We start from the raw sequence: 21,940 nt of genomic DNA on the forward strand, positions 1-21,940 counted from the left end.
TTTCAGAAGCAATCCCAGCTCAATAGATTATTTTATTAGCTGGACACAATGCCTAAAATGCATCCACAGTAACTTATCTAACAGGGGCAAATCGGTTTAATTAGATACAAGTGGTCTCAAGCAGCAAGTGTACTGGGTACTCTCCGATCTTGAGATAGATGTAAGTAGAAGATAGAAGGAGGAGGCAACAGAGTGATTCTTAGGGGAAAAAAAGTAACGCACTAAGTTGTTTAGAGTCAGATCAAAACAGGTCAATGACAACCTCACTCCAGGCACAGTGATCTGATTACTCAGCTTCTGGTTCACCTCTTTTCTCTATGCAATGTAAAGTATAATTGTGTATTTTAAGTGAAGGAACAGTGAATAAATTATCTGCCTCTAGGCTTAACACACACACACACACACACACACACACACATATATATATATATATGATTAAAGTGAATTGTGGATAGATTTTGTGCACATGAAGCAATGGATTTTGCCTTATTTTAACACTTAAAAGTAAAGGTGAAAACATCTTGCGCTGTAATAGTATCTGTGATTTAAAGTGACTGTTTGGTACAATAATTAGACAAAGATGAGGTAGTTAAATTGTTTTGATAGAAAGATATCATCTAAAGTTGAATCTGGCTTCCAGAACACAAGAAAAGTTGCCTATCAAAGATTTGTTCCAAAGTCTCACTTCTACCATTCCTATTAAAACCAGCTGCCTTGTGGTACTGTACAGAATATATAAAGAAGATTTGAGTCCTCTACATGTGCATTGTTTCTTAAATCATGCATAACAAGCCCATATTTCTACTGAAGTATAGCAATTAAAAAAGACAGGCTAACAACAACGTGTCTTATATTAATACAATGTCAAGTCTAGCAAATATAGTAAGTCAGGATCACTGTAAAAACGCCTGCTTTTTAAAACATCTACACCTCCCTGGAATTGTTCCTCCAAGTCTGGCACCTGAGAGGTGCTGAAGACAACAGGAGTTGGTGATGGTCAAACTCTAAGGTTGCTTATTCTGGGAGATATCTGGTGGCAGCAGAAAGATCATACTGGAAGAATAATAGACAGCTAAAATATTAATTATACCTGCAGCTCCTGTATACTGTATTCAGACTCTATAAAGAAACCTATATAGAGGTAGTTAAACAGGAAATAATATATTTTAGTTACTAAAATGTTTAATTACTCACTCATTAACAAAATAATCTACTAAAATGTAACACTATACAATATGCAAGCAAATGTGCTATGTAAGATGAGTATAATATTTTGGAGTTTAAATATATACATTTTACAAAATATGCTGTTACAATGGAGACCTCACCACACTATCTGCTACTAAATCGACTGAGAAGACCATTGTCTATGTGCATTTTAAAGTATATAGTTTAGTGAAGTGTAAAACAGCAAAGTTCTATTGTACTTTAGAAAAAAAAAGTTGTCTTCATTACCTTTATGGCTGACACTTCAATTATATGCATTATAAATAAATTCCTTACTTACTGAATTGATCTAACTAATTAAAGCTAGGCAGTGCCAAAACACTCCCCAACCTTGGCCTACAACACATGATATTCACAACATGAGGTCCCTCAGGAATCTCCTAAACAGAAATTGTTAACAATGCACAATTGACATCTGTGACAAAGGACCACTACCCGGAGTAAAGAAAAACAAAGCTTTTCACGGGCAACCTAATAAGGATTTGAACATAGAGCTTGAAGGGAGAGATTTATGCATTCATTCACTGTTGCACATAGGCCTGACATGTTCTGTTTTGAGGGAGAAGTTGGCTGAGGTAATATCTTTTATTGGATCAACTTCTGTTGGTGAGAAAGACAACTTTCAAGTTTACACAGAGCTCTTCCGCAGGTGGAACAGATTGTTTAGCAGAAGTAGTTAACACATATTTCAAGGGCCCATTCAAGGTGAGGAGATCCATTAACACCTGTCCAGTCAGAGAGGGAGAAAAAGGGCATCTGGGCAGGGAGGGGTTGTTAGTGGGTTATAGATTGTTGTAATAAGTAATAAAGCCAGTGTCTCCATTCACTGGATGATTTTTAGTGTCTAGCAAAGTTATGAATTTATGCTTTCAGGCCTAGGTGGTGGAATTAAGGGTGCTGGTGATGGGGCCACACCCCCAGCATGGGTGGCAGGTATCATAAGCCTCCCCGACCCAGGCCATGGCCCTGCCCATGTTGCACTCCGAGGCCCAGCCCTCACTCTTCACCTGAAGGCCACTGAAAATTTAAAAATGTTTATAGCAGCAACTCTCACACTGTGCAAAGGTCAAATATAGATCAGTACACTGTTTGCCAATGCTGCTTTCTTAGTAAGATGTGCTTAATATAACAAGACAAGATCCAATTTTTCAAGATCCAATTTAACTGACAAAAACTGTATTTAAGTTTTTGTCAGTTAAAGGGTTGATTTCATTAGGCAAAACTAACTTTGTGTGATGAGAACTTATGCACTGCATTGTTACTAGAAATCAGTACATCTTCCATCCTAAGCATTTTTTAGCGATACACACTGAAATAACATTCTTCTTAGGTGCCTAAAAGGCGGCTCAGAAATCCATAGTTAAGCATCTAAATATAAGTGGCCTGATTTTCAAAAGTGCTGAGCTCCTTCAAATCCCCCTGAAATCAACAATTGCTCTACACCTTGAAAATCAGGCCAATGTATTAAAACATCAAGAATGGTTTTATTTTACTGGATTATGGTAGCACGGTAGTATTTTATTTAAGTCAGTTTAACAGTGTAAAAGCAGGGATACGAGTTACAGCACATTGTTCAGCAAAACAGCTACATGACCCAATTCTACAGGAAAGAGAACACTCAATTCAGAATTAGAAACCATCTGTATGCAAAAATGCTAGTTAATACCAGCATGAGATGCAAGCTGGGGTTAAAAAGTCAGTTTACAAATTACCTTCCACTTCAACCTTTGTATTTATTAAAGTGCTGTCAGTGCGTATCAGGATGTAAAGAAGAAAGAGGAAGACACAATCTCTGTCCAAAGAGTTTAGAATCTAAAATGAACAGACAGACCTCAAAAATAGAAATATCATACAAAAGCGAGGCAGATTCTCAGACTGGTACACCACCACCAATGGTCTTAGCAGAACTTGTGTTGTTCTAAAGGAGAGAATTCCTATAGGCAACAAAAGGTAAACAGCAACTGTAATATCACAGTGAGGAACAGTCCAGGTCAGCTCTATTCCGTCTTCAATAGTAACTGCAAAATTATTCTGCACTCCCTGTTTCTCCACATAAAATATCTGAAATGGGTTTAATATATTGTAGAGTCTTATTTATGTGCACGCTGAACAATGCAATACAATACATTTCACTTTTACAGAGCATCTTTAATGCACAGAATTATAAAAGGTTCATCAAGACAGCAAATCACCTACTAAAGCAAAAAGGAAAAACTTCATGATACAGTTGGAGACCAGATTTAATTCTGGCTTGAAGAGCGATGATATGTAGTCATTTGCATGGTCTCTCCACGTTGAGGATGAGTTCATCCTGAGTTCACAGGATTGATCATACAATTCACTGATGTGATAGCTACTGTCCCCTAGAAACATGATTTTACTTCAAAAAGTAGCTGTAACTTCACATCCAAGGGAGCTTGTCCGTCTCTGCAGCTCCCACTAGCTCCTTTCCTCTTCTCCAGTACTCCCAATGCTCGTTACCTTCCTTTCTTGCTTGTTTGCAGGGCTGGTTCAAGGAAATCTGGGGCCCCTAACAAAGTCGTTCAATTAGGTCCCCAGCTAAAAGGCCCAAGGTCCAGCATATGACCTGATCAAAATTCCTATGCCATACTAGACATGGAGGGAGGGCTACATGAGTCCCAGAGGAAGCAGGGAATAGGCACTGTATCCAGAACTGATGTGTACACTTGTGGAGAGAGTTAAAAACACAGTGGATAGAGATTTCTTGTTAAACAGGAAGAAAGTCTGGGGGCCTGTGATGTGCCTGAGCTCTAATATAGGAGAAAGCATCCTGCTTTTATGGGCATAAGCCCTAGTTACAATCCCACAGAACACTTGGCAATAAGCGATTTGTGTTCCACACCATGCGGCACTGGAACATTGGCAGTAGATATCACACAAGCAGTAGTGCCCTCTCACCATACCCTCATCCCCTCACACCCCCTGAGGCTGCAGATTTGGCAGCACTGCCTGTATTAACCCTGCTTCCCTCCCACATACCACTGATCTTTCCTACCCCAGAACCCTCCATTACAGACTACTCAACATAGACCAGAACAGCACCGGTTTGTGAAGGCAAGTGCTGTGCAAGCTTTCCACAAAGCTTTGCCAATGCAGTCCTCAGTCCTGACTTACAAGTCTCCTTTTCTAGTTTTAATAAAAATTCCTCCTAAGCAGACATGCCTAGTCATGCAGAAAATGTGTCACTAGTACTCAGCTCTTCCCTGGAGACTGCACCTTGATGCAGTGAGAAGGCTTGTATGTGCCAATGAGAACTCTAGCAGCATGAGTTTGGACTCCTCGTAGAGCCACCCAAGCCAGACAGGTCAAAGGGCAGAGATCAGACAAAAAGCAATCCACTGAGCCTTCAGGTTGAGTGAAAGGCCAACAACCTATTCTCATAAAAAAGTTATGGAAATACAAGGTAGCCATTCCATCAAATAGCACGATAGACAGGAATGGTGGAGCCTTGTTCCTGCCCTAAGTGATATCAGACAATGAGTAAAGGATTCAGAATCACAATTGCACCGAAGGAGCTACTAGTCTCTCTTTTCAAGAGCATTTACTCAAAACTTTTGAGGGAGCAAAAATATATATAAAGAAAATATATATGTATTCAGGAAGGCAAACCCAGTCTTCAATGCAATTTTTAACATCAATTACAACAGATGCAACACAGACTGAAAAATGTCAGCAAAATCAAGATTGTAACTAGTATTCAGTCTTTAACTTCTGTGTGAGATGTACCTTAGTACTCCCTACTCATTTACACTCTTCCTCCCAACAACAGTATTAGGCTCCAATTCTGCAAAGACTTATGTATGTTCCATTGACTCCTCACGGTAGTAAAGCAAAGCACGTGTAAGTGTTTACAGGATCAGGAACTAATACTGGAGTGCAAAGCTTACATCTTAATTTTGTAGTTTTCATCAGTTTATCTTCTATCTTTTCAATAAAATATTCCAGAAACATTACTGGAACTGAAATGATAATTAAAAAATATGCAAATATCTGAACTGAGAAAAAATGTTGAAATACAGGTTTGTCTACATGATGTTTTAATGTGTGCCAGCTGGGATGTAAATTCTAGCACACATCAGTATGTCATGTACTAACTGGCCTATATGGATCCTGCTAGCACGCACTAAAGCAGTGGCCCCCAACCTTTCTGTTGCAATAGCATATTCATGTTCCCGCGGCGGCATTTCGGCGGCGACGCTTCTTGGCGTTGCCACTTTCGGCGGCATTTTGGCAGCTGGTTGTCCGGCGGCCGCGCTTCTCGGCAGCGGTTTGTACGGCGGAAGCGCTCCCTTATCAGTAGGTGGGAGCACACAAATGCCCGGGCGGGTGCCATGGAGCCTGCAGGGACCACTGCACTAAAGGCTCCCTACTCCCTGAAAACATAGTACTGTTTGAAATGGGACTATGTTAATGGAGACTGGGGAACTTTTAGTGTGCGCCAGCCAGGTCCCACATGGACCAGTCAGTGCTGGTGCACTCTGGACACGCTGGTGCACACTAGAATTTACACCCCAACTGGTGCATGCTATCACACCATGTAGACCAGCCCACATTAAAACAAGAAGAGAAGTGGAACTAATTCTACAGCATGGCATAGATATTTTTACTCAAAGCTGTAGAATATTTTACGTACCTAATCAGAAGACTTCATTTGCCTATGGGAACAAAACAGTCAAATTAAGGGGTAAGTATAAATGACTCATTCAAAACATATTCCAATTTAAAAATGTTTTATTAGAATTGCCAATAAAATGTTTAACAAGATTATTTCTTAATATGTGTGTGATTTACAGCTAATGGTACTTTTCCAGTGATACTTTCTGTAAGGAAGATAAGACGAGTATTTTAAGAGCCTTTTGTTTTCCTGATTAATGCTTCCATTATATCCCACTGCTCATTGGTAACCTACATAATATAAGAAGAAATAGCATTTCACTTGGGTCTGCATACAATTTTATATAAATTTTTAAGTATGTTTGTATGTAAATAGCATGCATGTAACTTATTACCTTTTTCAGGTCATTGAACTCTCCAGCCATAGAAACATATTCTCCACCATCCATTCTAATAACCTAGGGGAAAAGGAAGCAATGCACTTAAAATTGGTGCTTTTTTATTAAGTTCCTGTATCATTAGCATTCTCATATATCAGGGTTTGGAAACATCAACCTCAACTTGTACAAATTCAGACTAAAAAATACACTCAGAATAAATGAATGCAACACTTCTTATAAGAAGCTCTGTGCTTTAAAACCAGTAGCTAGAGTGAAGTATAATTAAGGCTAAGAGTTTGTCACGGATATTTAGGGTAACCAGATGTCCCGATTTTATAGGGACAGTCCTGATTTTTGGGGACTTTGTTTTATATAGGTACCTATTACTCTCCACCCCGTCCCGATTTTTCACACTTGCTGGCTGGTCACCCTACGGATATTTTTAGTAAAAGTCATGGAGAGGTCACGAGCAATAAAGAAAAATTCACGGAAGCTGTGACCTGTCCGTGACTTTTACTACAAATATCCCTGACAAAATGGTGATCTGTGGGTCCCCACACCACGTGCAACGGGGCAGCTGTGCAGTGGCTAGGAGCTCCGGGGGCCCCCACTGCAGGTTGGGTGTTGGAGCTCCAGGATCCCCAGCACCCCACAGCTGGGAACTGTGGGGACTGAGCCGCCTGCAGCTTCGGGGGTCCCCTGCCATCTGCGGGGGCTGGGAGCTCTGGGATACCCCCACAGCCCTGAGGGCCTGCTGCGGCCAGAAGCTTGGGGGTTCCCCTGCTACTCCTGGGGGCGGGGAGATGCAGGGTGCTCCCACTGCCAGCAATTCCAGAGGCCTCCACCGCCTGCCACGGCTGGGAGCTCAGGAGTTCTCCCGCCGCCCACAGCTCCAGGGGCCCACACCGCAGCCAGGAGCTCAGGGGTTCCCCCGCTGCCAGGGGTGGCTGGGAGTTGCAGGAGTTCCCCCGCCACCTGGGACGTCTTGGAGCTCTGGGGGCTGCCAGCGGCGGCAGGTGTACACCGCTGCTCCCGGCCCCCATGGGCAGCTCCCAAGCGCCACAGGCTGAAGTCATGGAGGTCACTGGAAGTCACGGATTTGTGACTTCGCGACCTCCGCTACTAAATCATAGCCTTAAATATAATCAACTGACTAGGTTAAAAATGAACCTAAAGTTTTCAAATTAGCAATTTCTTTTGCTAAGTTCTCAAATATGCTACAGCACCTAAAGCTTCTTTAAAAATTCTCAACACCACTCAGAACATCATCTATAAGCTTAATACTGGTGACAGCATGAACTAGAATAACGAAAACTTACTGCTCCAGTCACCCAACTTGCATATTCACTACAGAGGTATGTGGCAAGATTTGCAATTTCTTCTACAGTTCCCAGACGGCCACAGGGAATCCTCCCAATCATTTCTTTATCAAATGTACCTGTTGGGTCAAGACGACTAAAAGCACCCTACAGAATTAAAAAAAACAACAACAACAACATTCAGCAAAATGTTCTGAGTAACTAGAAAATAAATTCAAACTAAGATTTGATTTCTGGTATCAGACTTAATACACAAGTTAACAGTTAGTAGGAGTGTTGTGACAATCCCATGCTTATTGGGGGCTGGGTGAAGAGAGAACAGGAGACAAAGGTCAAATTCTGGGGTAAATTCAGTCAACCAGTTACACCAGAATTTAACAAAGCAGTTCATGGTGTTCAGCAGTGACCCTTCTACACGATTAGAAAGCAGTAAAGAGAGGCTCTAGTAAGCGTCTTGTGCACTTTTTCTGAAAACGTGCAGGATAAAGCTTTGAGAAAAACAAAAATGCCGCAGAGCTACTAAAGAAATGTAAAAAGAAAAGGAGTACTTGTGGCACCTTAGAGACTAACCAATTTATTAGTCTCTAAGGTGCCACAAGTACTCCTTTTCTTTTTGCGAATACAGACTAACACGGCTGTTCCTCTGAAACCTGTCATTATGTAAATAAATGTAGAGGAAACTTAAACGAAACCAAAAATCATACATAGCACAGAATAACGAAACTGAAAAGCAAGCATCCTTTAATCTGGTTGAATAGGAACAACGAACAGAATAAATCTAGATAGCTTTGGGCTTTAAAGTGCATTTGAATATCTGGGGACAGTGCAAGACATGGCTGAGCCTGGGGAGAAAAACCTCACTCAAATGGAATCTTTTACTAACACGAATAAACTTTACTGAGCAAAATCAGAAACCTAAGAAAACATAATTGAAGTCAATGCAAGCACAGTGCTATTTAGTAAAACACATCAGTAAAATAGTAATATATAGTAACATAACTGCTTAATGATCTTATTTTTTAAAATACCAGGTTGTATATCTAATAACTTGGCACTGACAAAGGACTTTTCTTTTCCTCCTATGGTTACTTAAAACAGTGTTTCCCAAAGTGTGGGCCCCTTCCCCTAGGACAAGTGCGGGTAGAATAAAGATAGGCCTCTCCATTGTTCTCCAGCATATCAGCTTTCATTAAAAAAGTAAGTCTCCAGCTATTACAGTTGCAGAGAATCTTGAAAACTTGACTCACAAGCACCTGATGCAGCAATGCCTACCTTAGTTCGTAGAGAGCCTGAACAATACCCCGAAGCATGAGCTGCCCCACTAACTCAGATACAATGATAATAGTTAATGTAAAGTATTTAATTATTCAGGGTTTATTATGAAGGTCTACAAAATCTACTCTAAGTGACAACAGGGGTGGGTTTATTTCCCTTACTTCTGCTTGAGAAGCAAAGCCAAAATTGCCCATGAGGGCATCTAAGCCCACTTGAGAGGAAGCCAAGGCCAAGACCTGTGCTTAACATAGTCAATGAGTGTGAAACTGTATTTTAGAGAAAAAAATTAATGTCAACACTTAGCACATGCAACTAGAACTAAAAACTGCTGTGAAGTGACTTGACAATTAATGTTTTATTTCAGTTTTAAATAATAAAATAATTTGTATTCATTGATTTAACATCCCATATTGACTAGGGAGTTGCACACGTTGTTGTATCTGTAGGCCAAGCACACTGTACTCACCTGGGGCTCCTTGCATTGCTCCATTACCCCTACAAGCTCCATGTTTGTCAACCTCCCATACCCCTCTAGTTCAGGGACTCCCTGCAAATCCCCCACTCCATCATTCATGCCAAAGGCTGTGTGTGCCCCCCATGTCTCCCTTCACCCATATCACTGTCTCCCATGCCAGGGGCTCTATGCCTCCCCTATTCTCTCCCTCTTCTATGCTTTCCCTTTCCCCCTTCCTTTCAATACCAGGGTTCCCCCTGTTCTCCTCCCTGCCACCCAATCACCAGGACTTCTGTGAACCTCCCCATTTCCCCCACCACTCTTATTTCTTTTCTTTCTGTCTGGGACATAAGTCATTCAGGATGTCAACATTTTTAAACTGTACTGGGAGGATCAGCAGAGCTGAGATGGTGGGTATTATTATGCTGGAAGGCATTAAGGGTTGTCATAAACCAGTTCTTTGATATATACACAATTGTAAAGGAAGTTGAAGCTGCTGGGTCTGCTAACCAGATGCCAGGGGCCCGTGTGTCCTCCAATTTCCTCCTTCCACTTTTCCTATTTTCACCAAAATCAATAGGGTTCTACCCATTGATGCCTACAACATTCCCTGAAATTTTAGAATTGATTGGATGTGGTATTCAAAAGAATTACAAACAAATGCCACAGAATTTATTGTAAAGCCTTGCTTTCCTCAGACAAATATGTCATTTCTTAAAATAAAAAATGAAAGACCTGTTTAAAAATACCATTTAATTTCATTTAACTAAAATTCTCAAAAGAGAGTAAACCTTAGACAACCCTCAGAGGAGTTGGAGAGGCATGAAGTTCCATTTTCCTTTATTGGGAGAAGGGAGGCTCAGCTTTTAAAAGTTTGGGAAAATACTATCCTGAAGCATTTACAATTACTCTCATTTCACAGATGGAGAAAATAAACTACTGAGAGTATAAGCGACTTGCTCAATGTTGCACAACACTGTTGGATCACTGAAGAAACCAAGTTTGGTCTTATCTATACCAAAAGGGTTATAGTAAGAGATATGCTATATTAAAGCACGTTTGCATGACATAACATATGTAGACTTGGAATGATTAGATTTTTATTGGTAAATGTCGATGTGTGTCTGTGATGGGGTGGCTCAATCAGCTAATTAGGCTTCAAACAGGGGAGCTTTTGGCTGCAGGCAGCTAATTCGGAACAGGCTCACCTGTGTACAAACACGCGAAGCCTATAAAGCCAGGAAGCTGTCACAAGATAGGGACAGCTGCTGAGAAAGGATAGTCACTCCCTGGGAAAAGGTTTTTTGGAGCTGGTACACCCAGAGAGAGAAAAGGGGAACCAGAGTGTAGGAAGCAGTCCAGAGATGGAACAGTAAGGACATAGAGAGGAAGCCCAGAACTGCTGAGCTGAAGGTCCCTGGACTGGAACTTGGAGTAGAGGGCAGGCCCGGTTCCCCTTCTAGCTACTGAGGGAGTGGCACCGGGGCCGTGAATGAGAACACTGCCAAGTGACCAGGAGGAGACGCTAGACTGGCAGTGATTGGAGCACCTCATGACAATATCAATTTCACTGTACACACACAAACTGATTAAAATATATTTCCATCAAATATCAAAATTTACAGATAGGCAAAGTAAAAGAAATGCTGCTTGATAACTCACTGGAGTTTGATTTAAGACTATTTATTTTGTATATTTTGATATGACGACAATTTGTGTTAACAGTTATAAAGCTTTAACTTTTTAAATCTCAACATCTAATGTCATTAAATAATTATTGTATGACTGCCGTAAGTTCCTACAATTGTGAAAATTTGAGAAAAAAATAAGAAGCCGAAAAACCATAATTTTGTGCAACTGTGAAAATATAAATGAATACAAATATATAAAATGCTTTAAAATAAACATTAATATTTTCCATCAAAATTATAACAAAAATAAAAATCAATTTCTGCCAGGCCTAAGCACATGTAAAGTCATGTCTCACTTTTTAATAATAGAAATGTACCTTTGTTCTTATTGGACCTGGTTGGATCACATTGAATCTCATGCCATATCTACCCCATTCAGCTGCAAGAGACCTAAAAATTCATTAATAGAACGCATAAATATTTCAAACAGCATGTTGTCTAATGTTATTCAGGATGTAATTTAGAAACAATTCTGGGAAGTATATGTGTCAAATTTATAAACACTTAACATTTGAATCCTGACCTAGGTTCTCAGATTTTTTTGAAATATTTTTACTTTTTTTTGTTATTGGATTTGAATCTTCTCACACATGGATCTCATGTTACATTGAATTAGCCAACTGACGAATACAGTAACACCAATTTGAAGTATATATTGCATATAAAGCATACCTTAATGACAATCATTGGTACTTAGGTACCTATCTCACTTAGGCACTTTAGAAAATCCCACCAGTATACACTTGTGGCAGTCTTCAATATAATTCTCAAACCAAGTGTTCTAGGAAAAATAAGATAACCAAACCCCAACTTCTAATATGTTTTACAAAGCAGAGTAAGAAATGCAGTTTTCCTTTTATGAACAATATCGTCTTTGCACATGCTGTTTCTTTAAAGGTGCTAAAACATCTGTTGTGGTAAATGAATAAGGTGGCTAGTCTTTGAAATACACCCTTTTAAGTCATACTCAACTTCTATGAAAAAAGTGTAAAAGAACAAAGCAAAAGTGTCCCTTATTTGCTTTCTAGAGAAATAATCATACCTGACCTACTTATATTTTCAAAATTTCCATTTGATTGTCTCTACTGAAGTGTACGGGCTGAACTGTCTGTTAGTATCTTCTATTCCAGGGGTCTCAAACATGTGGCCTGTGGGCCGCATGTGGCCCACAAGGTTATTTCCTGCAGCCCGCCAAGCTCCCTGCACCCCCCCAGAGTTATTTCCTGCTGCCACCGCCAAGCTCCCCTCCCCCCCGCGTCCAGGTTCCTCTGCCTACCTCCAGGCACTTCCTGCCGCCAAACAGCTGTTTGGCAGCGCTTAGCACTTTCCAGGAGGGAGGGGGAGGAGCAGGGAGCCGTGCACTCAGAGGACGAGGTGGCAGAGAAGAGGTGGGGCAGGGGCAGGGATTTGGGGTGGGGACTTTGGGGAAGGGGTGGGAAGAGGCGGGGCACGGGTGGAGTGAGGCTGAGGCCAGGGCAGGGGATTTGTACCTTTATATGAAAAAGGTGTCAGTGATGCGACCCTCGGGCCAACATACTAGTCCTCATGCTGATCTATTCCCATATAGCTGCTAATCACAGATGTATTTGTTTGGGGAATGAATGTGGATAACTGTGTAATGCTATTAAAAGAATTATTGCAGATAGTCCTGATAAAAATTTAAGCAGCAGAATTCCATGGAATTGAGTAAACTTCTATTTACTGATCTTTTTGCTCTAGTAAGATGGCAAAAGTAATACAACTTAAATTCTTCTTTCCATGAGAAGCTGTGATAGTAGCAACTGCTTTCTTGTTACATAAAATGGAAGCTAAGGAGTTCATTCATGATCCAGTCAAATAGCTAATTTTGCCAGACTGACAAGATGTGGATAAAGAACCGATCAGCCCAGTCTGGGAAATGTGAAGATAAAGCACTGGTATGCTCAACTACTCACTTGCACATTGCATCTACCCCAGCTTTGGCAGAGGCACTTGGTGATACAAATCCAGACCCACTCTCCGCATAGATAGTTGTAATAGCCAAGAATGCTGCCCCTGTAAGATGCAAGAAGACAACATTTTTAAACATGCAGGATGAGCTACAAATCTTAAAATCAACGTAAGTATCAGAACAGTACTGGTGTTTGCATCATCTGTTTTCAGGGATTTAACTTTCAGCTGTAAAAATGAACTCAAACAAGTTTGGCTCCAGCTGTTCTTTTCACTTTCGATTCTCCCTGTCCCTGAAATGAAAGAGTTATTCCATATATATATATATTTCCATATATAAAAATTCTTTTTCTTGGTGGTACTATAAACCCCAATACTGCATTTGGAATTGTGCAAATAGGTCCTTGCACCTATAGAGTCCCTCTGACACTGAAATTATACCAAGAAACCCTTTCTAGTGTACACAAGGCATGAGCCAGATACTATTCTCATGATACTTCTTGAGGCCCAGGCCTTTAGGATATTTCTATACTGCAATTAGAGCTGTAATTTCCAACTTGGGTAGATGTACACATGCTAGCTTTGCTTGCGGTAGTGTTCTATAACCAGTGATATAGCTGCGATGGCATAGGCAACTGCTTGGGCTAGCTGCCTGAGTACAATCCAATCCAAGATCCTAGAGATGTCCTCAGGCGGCTAGCTCGAGCCACTGCTAGTGCTGCTGTGGCTGCACTGCTATTTTTAGTTTAATGAAAGCTAGCGTGGGTGCCTTCTCAAGATGGGAATTACACCTCCATCTGCAGTGCAGGCATACCCCCAGTTCTCAGGCAGCTATTTTTGCTCCAGCTTCCATCAGTTCCCCACACTTCCTGGCTGAAAGGGCAGGACATAAAACATCAATGTGAACAATTATTAATTTCAGCATAGTCTTAAATTATTACGAATTGCAGTAGGGGGCTTGAGGTTGAAACTGAAGTTTATTCTAGTGCCCAGAGATCTCTTTTCTTAGCAGGTTACAGTAACTCATACTACAACAGAAAATATGCCAAAGTTAATCTTGACAATTGTACTAAATCTTGCTATTAGTGCCATAATGAGGTCTCCTAACAAAGACTGTTTTTATAAAATACATTCAGTTAGAATAGCAATTATCAACATAAATGAAGTACTTTTTGTGATGTAATATTTTTGTTTGTTTGTTCACTCACTTTCTTTTGTAATACTCAGTAACTCAAAATAGCTTACCCAATCATTAGTGCGTACCTACTGTAGTTGGGGGGAGGAAGGAGGGAAGGGGGGCGGATAAAATATTAGCTATAAGTCCCTGGTAAAGAGACCACTAGTTCCTTATGCTAGTGAATGTAAAACTAAAATATTAAAAAAAAATACTATAGGTAGAATAATGATTTTAATTAGAACTGTTGCCCAATGGACATCACAAACATTTTATGTCTTGGGGATAGCCCACATACAAAGTCAAAGTAAAGTAACTCAATTAAACATTTATGTTGAGAAAAATTCACAGGAGAATTAAAATAAAAAACCATTAGCCTTAGAGAAATAAAATTCTCCATACAGAGACTCTGAACAGAAAAACAGACCAAAAAAACCCCAAACTAACTTTAAAATCTATTTCGATGTGGATATAAATTATTCGTAATTAGTAGACTTACAAGGAATAGGTTTATTAAATGCATGTTAAGTAAAACCAGGTGCCCCCAGCTTAGAAGCAGCAAAACTGATATTTACCAGGTATTGTTAAGGCTCATCTATGTTTTATTTATATGTATTTCAGTTCACTCTTACAAGGTGTATGTGTAAATGTATCAGTTAATTAAAAGGCATTATTTAATTGTTTTCACTATCTCGTGTTAAAATTTAAAATAATGTTTAAATGAAGAGGCAATGGACTGGCAGATTACTAATAGTAATTTGTATTACAGTAACACTTAGATGCCCCAACAGAGATTGGGGCCCCCCACTCTGCTAGGAAGAATACAAATGCACAGTAAGACACTTCCTGCAACAAAGAGCTTAAAAGCTAAACAAACTGTGTACTATTTATAAAAATAGTTTTAACGTAGATCACATTTTGGACCTAAAATACATGTCAGTGTCTCTGTAACAACAGCTGTGATGTATGCTAGCATACTATTATTAAATATTTGTTTATAGTAGCACTCACAATGTACTATGTGCATCCCAAACATTCAAGAAAGAATGGTCCCTGCTCCAAGGAGCTCATATCGTAAGGAGAGGCAAGTAGACACGGGTTAGGGGAAGGGAAACAACAAATAGGGAATTTTAAAAAATATAAATGAGATTCACTGAAGGCAGCATGGCAGAAGTGGGTCTCTCAGAGGGCCTTAAACGTGAACAGGCCTTGCATGAGAGTGCCATGAAGAAGAAAGCACGACTGTGAAAGACGATAAACTGGTGGCCAAGGCTGTGAACACTATTAGAGTGGAGAGGGAAGGTAGAGGGATGCCATGAAACTTAATAAGGATATGTAGAGATGGAAAGAATTACATGGAGCTTTGAAGAAAGAGGCAAGAAGCTTAAATTTAATGGGATATGAGATGGGGAGCCAGGAAAGATAACTGAAAAGGACATTGACAAGTTCCTATTGTGAGACAAGGAAGCTGACTTTAATGGCTGCAATGTGTATTGACTAAAGGGAAGCAAGGTATATGTTTGGAAGACCAGAAAAGACGCTACTGCAGTAAAATAGTAAAATACTGCAGTAAAACAACACTTAGGTACTAATATCTTCTTCCTACTCAGCATCTAAGATCCATCCCAACAGAGATTTGTCTGTTGGGATGGATCTTAGATGCTGAGTAGGAAGAAGATATTAGTACCTAAGTGTTATTGGACTGACTGTACATTTCCAGAATGCATTGCATGTGGCACATGAAAATACCATTTGACCAGAGACCATAACATACTCTAAAGTGTCTATACACAGCTTTGAAACTTTAAACTAGTCATCAACATACAGCAATGGCAAAGCAAATTCAAAGCATCGTGGACACTTTTTGGAGTAAAGTTGTACTACGTTGTCATAAAGACTGCAATCTCAATAAATATGACCATATTAGCATTTTTTGTAATTATGATAGTAACAGATTTTTGTTCAGGTAAAATATAGGAACAAGCCTATATACATGCTATTACTTTTCATGCTCTAGATAGGACTTCTTGCACTTCTATATTTTTCCTATATCGTTCTGGAATAAATGTAGGTTTTGGATAATAGAGGACGAGATTACATTACAGTTGCAAGATGAGATGGCTCACATATGTAAAGTGAACTACTCAATATTCATGTACAGTGAAGAGACTATGAATTTTCATTATAATTATCACAAAAATAACGGAAGATGATGTAACTCATTCTTGAATTAAGTCTATACTCTACTAGCAATTTACTATTTTAAATGTTCCCAAGGAAAAATCCCATAGAAATTAAAATACCTTATTCCCAAGGATTCCCTGAAGCACAAAGAGGCAGTTATACGCAGATTCGTTAAAAAGATCATAATGAAGCTCATAATGATATACAGCAAAATATATGAAGAGATGATTTTAAAACTACAATCTAATGAGCAGTAAATATGGTTTCAGGTATGAAAGAAAGAGCCTGACACAGTGATTGTACAATAATTAAGAACATATTTGGCAAAGTTTATTATTAGAAAGGAAACACTTTTTGCTGCTTTTACATAATTGCAGACTGTGTTAAAGCAACAAAAATCTGAAACCTTAGAATGAACGAGTCCATCTGATCAGGCAGCTAGAGAAATGCAATACAAATAGGCTTTGCAGAATTCAATTTTTATTGTTTATATTTAACAGATGATATCAATGTTTATTTTCAAGCATTTTTTATTTTTATCAATTGAAATGTTCACTGTTGTGTGAAATCATGGGTTTAATGCTTTTTTTTCCAATTTTTATTTTTTAAATTTTCTCAGTTGTGGGAAATTATGGGGTGTGATCAGACAATTTTTTTTAGTGACAGTAGATACTGAGATTCAAAAAGTTAACACTTCATATAAGTCTTAACACAAATTGTCAACGTCACATGTCAAAATATACTGAGTAAATATAATAAATCAAATTCTTAAGTTCTCAATCAGCATTTTTCTTACTTCGCCTATGCGCAAATTTCTGTCACCACTGACGGAACTACTTTTTTTGTTGGTTTGTGTGCGTACAGTGAAATCGACGTTTACCAAAATGTACCTATTAAAAAGCTAATCTTTCTAAATACAAGTCAGGACAATTCTAGGCTCTTATCTAGTGTGAGCTATTGACTCAAATGTGTGACCGTGTGCCTTAATAAATCTGGAAAAGTAGTAATAAAAAAGGGACCATATGGAAAACCATACCCAAGAACTTGCACTGCTGCTAGCCAAAGAGCAGGAAAGGAAGATTTATTTTTTTTCATTTTATAAATTAGCAAAGCAGTGTGCCAGAATAAAAATAGAGCTTTCTACATACATCTGCCAGTTATTATATACTGGCATATAACATTTTCCCCTAAGACAAATGAAAAAAAATTGGTTATGTTGTCGCCTACTCAGGCACTATATATTTGAATGTCCACTGGAACAGAATTACCAATTAGTCCAATTTTCAGAGTTACCGTCAGACACTCTGTCAAGTACTTTAGGATCAAAATGTGAATTTAGGAAAAATGAGAAACAAAAGCTAATATTAAATATTTTCGTAATTTAAAAATATTGCTTGAAGTTAAACATTAACCTCTAGTATTTGCCATCAAAACATCACAGCCTGGAACTTGAAAAATGACTGGAAACAGAATAGAAAGAAGACTGAAACCAATACGTCTACTTTTATTGGTGAAGTACAGGGAAATTCAAAAAGTCTTCAAATGTAGTGAAAAGCAATATTTAGATGTTTGCAGTTCTTTTACTTTAAATAAATCTAAGGTGCTGATAGTAACATTAATGGTATTTTTTTGGGGGAAAAAATAACCTAGCATGATTTTTAACCTAACTGAATCCATTTAAATGAATGCCACATAGTTCATTGCTTAATTAAAGGAAAATGGAGAAAGGACACAGGAGATGAGTTATAGCACTATTTGTAATTTAAAGAAAAGTCTTATTTTTAATAATTTACAGATAAGGTCCAAATCCTGCAATCAGATTTATGTAGGCAGCCTCATTCACTTTGGATTTGATTGCAGGATCAGGTCCTAAAATAAAATGATGGATTCTGCAAGGTAGTGCTGTGTTGTAAAGATATTTGCACTATACAAAAGTTTCTTCTTGCAAACCTGTACAGCAATACAACTCATTTACCAAAATGTTTATTTAAAGCATCAAAACTTGCTATTGTACACAAGTTTTAAAGCAAGGACAGTAAATGGTAATGAGATGTCACAATCCTCAGGCACTGTTTAGCTTTAAGTGTAACTTACCTTTTTGTACTTTAATTAGTTCCTTTCCAATTTCTAGAGTTACAAAGGCAGTACCATTAAGAACAATATCAACTATTGTTTTCCAAGCATTAGCAGAAAGACGTTCAGTAGGAGAAACAAAGTTTCCAGCTGCATTGTTTATCACAACCTAAAACAAGAGAAGACAAGCCTAAAAAGTTATACAGAAATTACCATATATACTCGTTCATAAGCTGAATTTTTTTGGTAAAAAAGTGACGCATCAAAGAGCGGGGGTCGGCTTATAAACGGGTCTACACCAAAATCTGCTGATTTTAAACTCTATGAAACCATTGAATTGAATATTTAATACACTGTCATTTTGTTTACCTGGAGCGCCTGCAGGCAGGGAGGAACTGAGGGTTCCTCATGGCCGCGGTTTGCTGTTCCCAGCCACTTCCCGCAGCTCCCATTGGCTGGGAACGGCGAACCGTGGCCACAGGGAACTGAGGGGCTCCATGCCTGCAGGCGCTCCAGGTAAACAAAACGTCCCAACCCGCCAGCGGCTTACCCTGACAGGCCGGGAGCCAAAGTCTGCCGACCCATTTATTGATGTCAATACTGCAGCCTTTTAAAGTTGCAAAGGCTTTGTTTAGTGGACTAGATTGGCTTGAAAGGAATCCTAAAAGAGCAGTAATTTGATCTCTTCATGCATTTCTACCAATGGACCTCATAAGTCTCGAGCCAATATGAAAATATAACGTGCAGAATCGATGGAATCTCTAATAAAACTGAAACAGCCTATTATCCCCACAGACATGCCAATCTATAGGGCTGTTTTGAAATAAACAAACAAGAATAATAATTTGACAGTGATAAAGCAGGTGACATTCCTGTATAAAGTCCTACAAAATCTATAACTACTATAATAATAATAATCTATTTTCATACTAGTATTTAAAATGAACAGTGAAATCAAAAGAAAAAGGTCTACTTATCACGCAGTGTTCAAACTTAAAGTTGTTGAATATACAGAAGCAAACAATAATTGCGCCGCTGCTCGCGAATTCTGTATCAATGAGAAGTAAGAGAATGGCGAAAAAATAAAACACTAAAAGACATGCCAAGAAGCAAGAAAAAATGTCCAACGAGGTGCGCTTCATTTCCTGAGCTGGAGAAAGATCTCAATAATTGGGTTGTTGAATGTTGACAAAATGGGTACATTGTCACTAGAACTGGAATTCGTCTGCGTGCTCTGCAAATGTCGAAAGATGACAAATACAAATCAAGTTTCAGAGTAGCAGCCGTGTTAGTCTGTATCCGCAAAAAGAAAAGGAGTACTTGTGGCACCTTAGAGACTAATAAATTTGTTAGCCTCTAAGGTTCCACAAGTACTCCTTTTCTTTTTGCAAATACAAGTCAGTAAAGCCATCAATGTTTGTTGCATCAGCGGGTTGGTGTACTCACTTCATGAACCACCATAGTGTCTGTCTTTGTCAGCTAACAAAGATAGCGCAAAAGCTGCTGAGAGATCTGGAAGAAAAAATCTAATCTTTCCAAAGGTTTATTATAAAATATTGAAAAATATGCATTTGAACTGTCACAAATAGGAAATATGGACGAAACACCGATGACATTCGGTCTCCCGAGCAACAGAATGGTAATCGGTGTTGGTGAAAACACAGTTTTAATTAAAACCACTGGCCATGAAAAAATCCATTTTACGGTCGTTTTATTGTGTTTGGCAAATGGATCAAAGCTCCCTCCTGTTGTTTTTTTAAAAAAACTTTGCCTAAAAACATGAAATTTCCTGCTGGTGTCATCGTACGTGCACACGAAAAGGGATGGATGGATGAAAGTGGGACTACTGAATGGCTGGAAAAAAAAGTGTGGAATAAGAGACCAGGAGCACTTTTCAAGAAACCTGCTATGCTCGTTTGGGACATGTTCAGGGCACGCAAGACGGATGAGGTGAAAAATGTGCCCAAAAATATGAAAACTACTTTGGCTGTAATACCTGGAGGCTTAACTTCAGTTCTACAACCGCTTGATGTCTGCCTGAACAAATCCTATAAAGACAGGCCATGCAAAATATGGTCTGAATGGATGTGCTCAGGCATGGCGAAGCTGACAAAAGGCGGAACTCTTATGAAGCCCGAAATCAATCTAGTCACCAAGTGGATCAAGGACGCATGGGTGTCCATTCCCTCGGAAATGATAGAAAAATCATTTAGGAAATGCTGTATCAGCAACGCATTCAATGGGTCAGAAGATGATGCCATGTTTGAAGATGACACAACAGAGGCTGATGATGAGAAGGAATCTGAGTCTGAAGATGACACTGCCGACATCTACGATGACAATGCAGGTGCAGCTGTGACTGAAGTTGAGTTTAATGAACTGTTTGGTGAATCAGAGACTGATTCAGACTTTGAAGGATTTTAAGACTTTTTAAAGTCTTTGTTCTAACTTACTTGTTACATATTTGTTCAGTTATTACATATCGTTACATATTATAACAGGTTTTTCGTTGGATTACATTAAAATAATTCTAGCAAAACTTTTGAGTGTTTCTTGTGATGCCAACTTTTAAAATATAGCAGGCGTTGGCAAACTTTGGCTCCCGGCCCACCAGGGTAGGCTGCTGGCAGGTCAGGACGTTTTGTTTACTTGGGGCATCTGCAGGCACAGAGCTCCTCAGCGTCCAGTGGCCGCAGTTTGCCGTTCCCAGCCAATTGGGGCTGCAGGAAGTGGCGCTACTGGGAGCTGAGGGCTCCATGCTTGTGAATGTTCCAGGTAAACAAAACGTCCCGACCCTCCATCGGCTTACCCTGATGGGCCAGGAGCCAAAGTTTGACAACCCTTGAAATATAGGGTCTGCTTATGAAAGTGTCATACAGTTTTTACTATTTTTTACCTATCCATCTTGGGGGGTCGGCTTATAAACAAATGGGCTAATGAACAAGTATATACGGTAGTTCACCATAGCACTTAAGAAAAGGAGTACTTGTGGCACCTTAGAGACTAACCAATTTATTTAGTCTCTAAGGTGCCACAAGTACTCCTTTTCTTTTTGCGAATACAGACTAACACGGCTGTTCCTCTGAAACATAGCACTTAAGAGGTATAAGAAACCTTTTGGCATTGCTAGACACAGAAGTAAAAATCTTCCTATCAAATGAAGTACAGTTTAGACAGACAGGAAATAATCCATCATAAACTGCAGAGGAGGGCCACCATATAGACTCTGGCCATTAGGCTACGCAGCCCTGACTAAGGAGGGGCAGCCATATTGACCCTGGCCACTAGGCCATGTAGCCCTGCAGAAGGGGGCAGCCATTTTGACTCCAGCCATTAGGCCATACTGCTCTGAGGCTAGGGTGGTCATTTGGACTCTGCCACAGGGCTATAACAGCCTTCCCCCGTCCCCAAAGTATGACGCGGTGTTCCAGCCCCACAACATTCTCCCATAGTGAATACCGGAGAGAAAGCTATTCTGGACAGGTAACTTGGTAGAGTTTTAGGTGGTGAAACTCAGGGATCTTTACTAATAGTTCAAACAACCACCTACATATCTAATATTTCCTAAGTTGCTAATATCAGTGTTCAATGATCCTGAC

General features: G+C 39.4%; 1 protein-coding gene across 2 annotated transcripts in view; it reads right to left on the minus strand.

Annotated features, from left to right (window-relative positions):
• Positions 1–5,961: 5,961 nt before the first annotated feature.
• The window catches only part of DECR1 (2,4-dienoyl-CoA reductase 1), a 307,653-nt gene continuing 291,674 nt past the window's right edge, over positions 5,962–21,940 (minus strand). For both annotated transcript variants that reach the window (XM_075125076.1, XM_048841164.2), the window contains exons 6-11: positions 18,363–18,510; positions 12,916–13,015; positions 11,299–11,371; positions 7,562–7,708; positions 6,258–6,320; positions 5,962–6,153 (exon numbers count right to left, since the gene is read on the minus strand). In XM_075125076.1, the coding sequence (XP_074981177.1) occupies positions 6,094–6,153; positions 6,258–6,320; positions 7,562–7,708; positions 11,299–11,371; positions 12,916–13,015; positions 18,363–18,510 (591 nt within the window). In that variant the 3' untranslated portion in view covers positions 5,962–6,093. The remainder of the gene's footprint in view (positions 6,154–6,257; positions 6,321–7,561; positions 7,709–11,298; positions 11,372–12,915; positions 13,016–18,362; positions 18,511–21,940) is intronic.

This window comes from Caretta caretta, chromosome 2 (genome assembly GCF_965140235.1).
Source record: "Caretta caretta isolate rCarCar2 chromosome 2, rCarCar1.hap1, whole genome shotgun sequence".
NCBI classification, from domain to species: domain Eukaryota; kingdom Metazoa; phylum Chordata; order Testudines; family Cheloniidae; genus Caretta; species Caretta caretta.